We start from the raw sequence: 8,575 nt of genomic DNA, 5'->3' as shown, positions 1-8,575 counted from the left end.
CAAGCGTGGCTAACGGATTATCGAAGGTTTTTAACAACTCTTGGAAGGAGCACAATTTTTCGGGAGTTTCGAAAATCCCCATTAATGCCTGAGGTTCTAAAAACCTCAGTAATGCATGGGGTTCTGAAAAACCCAGTAATGCATAGGGTTCTTAAAACTCCCAATAATGCATGGGGTTCCGAAACCCCCGATAAAGCCTAGGGTTCCAAAAATCCTATTAATGGCTGGGGTTCCAAAACTCCCGTTAATTCCTCGAAAACCCCTGTTAATACCAAAAAGTTAGTGCTCATATTATTATGACATTTCTATAATGCTAAAGTTGTACTTTCCTGATAATTGATTTGTTTAGTTAAATATTTGAGTACAAAAAGAACCTTATTCTATGGAATTTCCTATTTATTGCTTAACATTTTGGTACCAATCAATACAAATAAGCAAAAACTTTAAGGCCACTTCAAAATAAGCGATCAATACAAATATTCATTCAAATGACCAATACAAATATTCATTCAAATGGTACCAATAGTGGACTAGCAGTCATAATGCTCTTAATATAATAAGTCTTGGAGAGGTAGCATTTGAATGATAGTGACATAATAAGCAGTGCATTATCTACCTACAATAAACCAAAATGTAAAAGGAAATTAAAGTTGTTCCCTATTAGCATAATTAACCAAAAGTTTCCTACAAGCATATTGTTGACAAATTCCAAAAGTAAACGAAAAATATCATCTAATGTGGTGTTGGATGTTGATAATTTGTTTCTTCGTTAGGAACACTTCCTTGATCAGATACCTAACATATAAAAAATAATGATAATTAATAACTTTCCAAATAATAATATCAAACATATATTAATTTAATCAAGATTTAAATATTACCGTTGATGCATGATGCATAGTAAAATCATGAGGCAACTCTCCTTGATAATTTTGTATCAAAAAATTAACCATTGCCTTCATTTCATTGAGTTGGGATGTCAATGTAGAAACCTATTTTAAAACACAAAATTAATCAAAATAATCAAAATAGAGAAAATAACTCTTATTTTCTACTTTTGAAGAAAAAATGGAGCTCTTTTGACAATCTTGGTTTACATAACATATTACTTTAAACATATTCAAACTTCAAATTTGATTAAAGTAATGCATCATGATCAAAACTAAAAAATTAACCTGATTTTGTAATTGAGCTTTAGAAGGATAACTTGAAGATGTTTCATTATATGAATGACCCTTGGAGCCAAACACTTTAGATGGGTAAGGACCCAAACCCAAACCCCTAACACGTCGACAATGTTCTTGGCTTCTGAAAGCAAAAGCTAAGGAATCAGTACTTGATATTTCTTTTGATAAAGATGATGATGATGTTGATTCATATACTTGAATTTTTTCCTACAATGAACATAAGAAGAAACTAATTAAAATAACACAAAGTATGGTTGACAATTATAGACTTTTGAACTTACACTGATTTCCCTCGCTTCATCACTCACAAAGGCTCCATTAGCATGTTTATGTGTTGTTATCCATACCTCTCCTCTACTAACCTTGTGGCCACACTCTTTTTCCTATAAAATCAAAGAAAAAATATACGACACATAAAGCCAAAAATTGAAACATAAAGTTCACATCAAGATATGTAGTATTGTCACCATTTCATCTCTTTTCCTTGCAATGCTCTTAGATCCACATGTTGTAATATATAGCAGGGAGATACCTACCATTATCATCAGGCCAAAGATAAGGTCTAATACCCCAAAGTTGTAAATCTTTTCGTGCTTTTAGATTGTCTTTACATTTATTTGAACTATCATTCAACAATGTAGACACAACATTATCACATAAATTTTTTTCAATGTGCATGACATCCAAATTGTGATGCAATAAGTTGTCTACCCAATAAGGAAGTTCAAAAAATATACTTTTTTTTTCGCCATTGTTGAGTGTCTAACTTAACATGATTAACTCCCCGTTGTCTTTTGGCCCATTCTTCAAGTAATGGTTCTTTACCAAATTCAACATTAAGATTTTGAACTTGTTGTAACACATCATATCTTGAGATCGCCAAAGGTGGATTTCTATTTTCTATAGTTCCATCAAATCTCATTCGAGGCAGTCTAAATCTATGTCTTCCATCTAACCAATGACGATGACTCATGAAAAAAAATTTACCACCTTTAATAAGTTTCTTAGGAGTTGTGTAAAAATTACATCTAAGACATGCCAACCCACTATGTGTTCCATCCAGATAAGGTTCCAAGACCCGGAAAATCAGTAATGGTCCACAATATAGCTACATGCATATCGAACACTTCACTTCCATATGAATAAAAAGTTTTGATACCCATGTTCCATAGCTCTTTCAACTCTTCTATTAGTGGCAGTAAGTATACATCAATATCATTTCCTGGAGCTCGCTTTCCAGGAATGATCATGGAGAGAATGAATGAACTTTGTTCCATATACATCCAAGGCGGAAGGTTGTACGGTATAAGTACAACTGGCCAAATACTATGGCTAGTGCTTAGATTACCATGTGGATTAAACCCATCCGTAGCCAAACCAAGTCTCACAGTTCGAGGGTTTGAGGCAAATTAAGGATGCTTAAAATCAAATGTCTTCCATGCTTTAGAATCTCTTGGATGCCTTAAGATGACTTCATTTGTACTTCCCGATGAATGTCATTGCATATGCTCAGCTATTTTGGAGGACATAAACATCCTATGTATGTGTGGCTTCAAAGGAAAATACCTCAACACCTTTGCAAGAATCTTTTTTCTTTTATTACTTGTAGCACTAATTTTACCTTTTCTTTTTGCCTTCCATCTAGATGTTTTACATTTCTTACAAAAGTCCCTATTTGCGTCTTCTCCAAAGTACAACATGCAATCATTTAGACAAGCATCGATTTTGATGTAATGAAGACCAAGCTTGTTAATGATTTTCTTTGCCTCATAGAATGAGCGTGGAATTTTAGCATGTTCAAAGACATCTGCCAACAACTCTAGTATCGTGGACATTCCCTTGTCACTTATTTTGCAAAGACATTTGATGTGATACAACTTGATCAAGAATGAAAGTTTAGAATATTTATCACACCCTTCATATAAACTCTCTTGACCATCTTGCATTAACTCAACAAAATCTCCAATATCATCATTCCCGGCATGGCTTAACTTTGGACCCATTTCCTTATCGTGCACCGTGTCATTGCTATATTGATGATACCCAAATGCATCATTAACCATGTCAAACATCAGATTTATTTCATTATCTTCTTGCGGCATTACACGTGTTTCATCAGTCACATTTACTCCTCTTCTCTCCCCATGTAGAAGCCACATTGTATATCCTTTTGGAAAATGTTTAAGAATCAAGTGCTCATACACTAATTCACGATCTTGCCATTTGTTAAAGTTGCATTTTTGACATGGACATACTATTTCCCCCCTTACACCACTATTAGCAAATGCAAAGTCCAAAAATTTGTTTAAGCCATCCATATATTGAGGTATGTTTCTTGGCATGTCTATCCAAGATTTATCCATTGGAAATAGGGTCTGTTGAAGCCAAAATAATTCATACATTATTTTAGGATAACAATAATGAATATAATAAAGGAGAATAATGAATTCTCCTTTCCTATCTAAAGTAGAAATTTGTTGAAAAAAACCATATGTATATATAATTTTTGTGTGAAGAAAGAAAATGTGAGAGGCAGAAACCTGCAGAACTATTATTACTAGTGTTATTATTAGTAAATATTAAGACCAAAATGGTTAACTAGTTGTACTGGTAGATAGAAACTTAAACATTATTACAAATATGGAATGAATTTGGAATATATAATAAAATAGAAGGATAAAACATAATGATTAAACTATAATACATAATATATAAGGATAAGAAATTCTTACATTAACTTTACTTGCTGAAACTGAATTAGTTGGTGAATTTGCAATGAACCTTGTCCATTGTCAATTAGTTATGCAACCAAGAAATTAGGAATATTATATATATATATATATATATATATATATATATATATATATATATATATATATATATATATATATATATATATATATATATATATATATATATATATATATATATATATATATGAACGAATATCTTATGAGTTTCAAGAAACATTAAGCTAGTTTCAAGTATGACATAAACGACTGAAAAATAACTACTATTATTGAAGTGTTAGCCACACCAAAACATGAAAAAAAAATACAAATGTGTGTCTTCATGTGAATTATTAAACAAACAACATATTTAAGAGAGAGAAAAAAACACAATGATTATTAAAAAGAAAGGGATGAAAGAAAACACATTCACCTTACGTAGAAAAATGATAGACACATTACAATGTAACCAAGTAAAAGACAAAACCAACCAAATATAGCACATTCAATATAAGAGACACACACTATTGAAAACTAAAAACATAAGCAATTTGTTAACATTTCGTAGTTACTTATAGTATGAACCTTGCTTTAAGTTGATACTAAATCCTAGGTGACATTTTGGTGGATAAGTATTCAAATACAAAAGTTATTTTTCTTTAATGACTAAAATATTTTTAAAAATGGTTGTCAACCGATTCAAGTACTTCAAACTCATTGCTGAAACATTATTGAAACATTATTACAAATATGGTGGTTACAAATTTGTTCCTTTAGACTATTTGAATTAAAATTGCAAGGCTTGATATGTATTATTTTTTTCAACGGCTTTTCATATTCTGCACATCCATGACCCACATAAGGGGAAAAAAGCAAAGAAGCAATTAGTATAAATGGAGTGAGGCAAGAAAAGAACTCAGATTTTACTAAGATGGTGTGGTAGACCGAGAAGAGACACAAAAGATTAAACTAAAATAGAATCAGCATTATACCTAGATCCTAAACTGAAATTTCCTTGTTATACTATAGACATCCATAAACAAAAATATTTAAAAAATTAAAAAAATATTTTTAAAAGGTTTAAATGAACAGAGGACAAGAAAGATCAAGAACACGTATGAACAAAAGACAATACATATTTTAGGGGATATTTCTTGAGAATGCAATCCATTGTAGCCTATAGAGTGTAATTTATTGTTATTGATATGAATTCATAAGTGATAACTACTTTAGTTTCGCTTTTCATCACAACAAATTGCTAAATAAGAGTACATATTAATCATATTAACACTACAAAATTAAGATTAATTAAAGTCGTCTTTAAAATACCTTATGAATGCATAGATTCAGTCTCGTGCAGATTTTTAGTCTCATGGATATGCAGAAGGCTAACTGAATTTGAAGCAACCTAACTTTGAAATTGAAGAGTTCAAAATGAGATTAAACTTTTCTTCATCCATATTTTTGTAGTGTTATAATTATTTAAAGGTGTATATACCGTAATAGAACAAGCATTTGATATCTATCACAGTATTTAGGATTAGAATGAAGTCAAGTTAACTAATAAAAATTATAGTTGTTTTACACAATTAAATATTTCAGTAATAAGTTGAAATGAATGAGTATGTAAAGGGATGACATTACCATTTTTCACAAGCTTATATTTAGTAGTAAAAGTTTGATCAAACTAAATCTGTTAAGTCTTATGATGTCCGGTCAACAATTATACAAGAATTTCATATGAAAATGTTGACATAACTAAGGTCTATGGTGTCACATTATTTTTAAAATCTTTTTGTAACATTTATTCCAATACACAGATTTATATAAAATCAACCTTCACTTTGATGTTTCATTCAGTTATTCAGACAAATATATTATTTTAAGAGAGGGAAATATAACTTTTTATTATGTAAGTTCTTTAATTGAATGTTTTATGTCATATAAATATCCACCAAAGAAGAGGCCTTGATCTCAATAAGCCTTACATCAATGAGCTCTTGAAATGAGAAAAGAATCAAATAATGTGTAACTTGAGGTGTGCGTACGGCAAAGGATTGTTGACTTGTCTTTTGTTGTTGTAATCTTAATTAATAAATATGAAAATGATATTCGAACATAAAATTCGAACTCATTTTTTACATGGGTGATGTGGCACCCTTTTTTTCTTTTATTTTTACTTTTTTTAAATGAAACTGAACCCATGGTCACGTGCGCGGAAGTTTTGTGCAGTAAATTCTTTTTGGCAAAACTAAAGCAGACGTGGAGAGAGAAAGTAAGACAAAATGGAAAACTTGTAGAGTGTTCGTGAGACAGGGAGAGAGAAAGTCGGAGGAAGTGGAGACAGCGTGAGAAAGTCGGAGGAGAGGCGGAAACAGCATGAGAAAGTCGGAGGAAAGGTGGCGACAGCGTGAGCAACTCGAAGGAAAGGCGGAGACAGCGTGATCAAGTGTGTGGAAAGGTGAAGACAACGTGAGGAAGTCAGCGGAACGGCCGAGAGAGACTGAGATAGTCGGAGGAAGTCGAGACAGAGAAGTTGTGGTGTTACAGAAGAGAGGCGGGAGGCGGTCACCGTGAGAGGACACACTTGTGACAGCGACGATAGTGGAGGGGATCGAATCCAGTGGAAGCGAGTCGACGACAACGACAACCATTCGACCGGAAGCCGTTCTGCAACACCGTTTTAGTGTAAGGTTCGTGTTTTTTTGTTCACCATTCGAAAAGGTTTAATCTTTGGGGGAAAAAGGTTTCCAAAAATCCAAGACTTCCGACACACAACAATGACCACGGTGGGTAGAAACCTTTTTCTGGCCTTAATGTATTTGTTAATCGTTGATTTTTTTAATAACCTCTTATATGGCAGAAACTGTGCGATTTGAATTCGGTTTTACTTATCTGTAGGGTTTCCCAATCATGGAATCATGTATTGAGCTTTTGGTTCAGTAAAGTCAAATTTCCATTTGGGTGTATTGATGATTTTGTTTTCATCAGTGTACAAAACAGGGCAGTTTGGGTGTTGAAATAATTGATTGAGGTGGTGAAATAATTGTTCATTTAATGTATATAATATTTGTGAAATTCGTAACATTATGATTTTTTACAGATATGTATTTTCGTCATTGCTGTAAAGCGAAGTGCATTGGTGCTTTGAACGAAAAAGTAACTGTGGCACAAAAGGAGTATATTGCAAGCACCCCGTTTTGGTGGTTTCCCATGTTAAAGCAATCATTGAAGATAAGTAGAAATGTTTTATCTCAGTTATGTATTAAATGGGTTGAAAGAAGGGGTGGTTTTGATGTTGGTGGTGAAGTGGTGGACTTTAGTTTATTAGGCGTTTGTTTAGGGTTAGGATTAAGGGTGGTCGGAGAAAAAATTGATTTAAATGAGGAAGTTGTGGAGAGTGAGACGTGGAATACTTTTGGGCGTCAAAGAGTTGATGTTAAGTTGATATATGATTTTTTGATGAAATTTGATGATGATGTTGGTGATGTTGAATTATTTTGCAAGCTATATGTTGTGTTAGGAATATCAGAGTTCTTGCTTGCAAGTAAAAAGGGTTGTGTTTTCCCCGTTATTTTTAAAATTGTTGATGACATGGAAAATATTGGAAAATATAATTGGGGTACATTAGTGTATGAGTATTTGGTGTTTAGCTTGTGTAGTGCTTCATTGGCATTACAGAACGAACCAAGTCGATTTGAGTTTTATGTGGTTGGATGTGCCTATTTGCTTGAGGTAAATTGATTTATGTTTTCTAATGTTGTTTACATATGGTTTTTATTTTCCATAAATTGATTTTATTAATGATTTATGTTTTCAGTTATGGTCATTTGATCATTTGGTTGTTTGTCAGTCAACGTTCAGGTGTAAGATGAACTTGTTCCCACAATTGTTGTATTGGATGAATGTGAGCGTGGGTGACAAGGTCATGAAGACTGCGTTTGATTACGACATGATGTGGACGTGTTTAACTATATTAGTTATGTTTGAAATCTGTAAGTTTTTATTGAAGTCAGACATGTGTTTTCTTGTATAGGCTATTATTGATGTGGCGGTGTCAAAGGAAGAACTTGATCATGCTATTGTAAGAGAAGCATTTGAACATTTTGGCACTGAATACAAAACCCAAGATTTGAAGGACAAGGAAGAGGTAGAGCGTTTGCTAGAAGATCATGAAGCAGAGATAGTTGATTTGGAACAATCTATGTCCGCATTGGATGAGTTGGTTGCAAATTGGAAGGGTCAACAGCCGAAGGATGAGGTCCGAGATGAAGTTGGTGATGATGTTTTCAATGATCCACGTGCTGGTGTAATGAGTGATGAAAAAGATGATGGTGCACAACAAAGCAATATGTATGACCGTATGAAGGCCCGACCTGGGATGCGGTTCAAGAGTGTTGCCATAAAAACACCATATTTTGTTTATGGAAAGAAGAAGTTGAAATCACTACAAATTGGTTGATTTTGTTAATTTGAAAACACCATTGCAATTTTATTTTGAGTTATTTATGAATGTTTGTTATGGATTGATTTTACAGGACAAAGTCTGTCCATGATTCTGTTATGTGTTTTTGTTTTGAAAATGTATGTTGCAGGTTTTTAGATGTTTCGCATTTACTTTGCACAGCAGTAATATATTTTTGTTTGTTGTGGGTGGTA

General features: G+C 32.8%; 1 protein-coding gene across 1 annotated transcript; it reads right to left on the bottom strand.

Annotated features, from left to right (window-relative positions):
- Positions 1 to 732: 732 nt before the first annotated feature.
- On the bottom strand, positions 733 to 1,690 carry LOC146884092 (uncharacterized). The gene is given in 5 exon segments (XM_085665849.1): positions 733 to 795; positions 882 to 1,076; positions 1,164 to 1,394; positions 1,469 to 1,570; positions 1,655 to 1,690. Coding segments are annotated over 5 exon segments (594 nt in total). The 5' UTR covers positions 1,658 to 1,690.
- Positions 1,691 to 8,575: the final 6,885 nt, after the last annotated feature.

Source organism: Vigna unguiculata, chromosome 8, assembly GCF_037176805.1.
Source record: "Vigna unguiculata cultivar grain cowpea cultivar isolate G323 ecotype 2 chromosome 8, ASM3717680v1, whole genome shotgun sequence".
Lineage (NCBI taxonomy): Eukaryota > Viridiplantae > Streptophyta > Magnoliopsida > Fabales > Fabaceae > Vigna > Vigna unguiculata.
The sequence above is the reverse complement of the archived record's forward strand: the minus strand, read 5'-3'. Positions and strand labels throughout refer to the sequence as shown.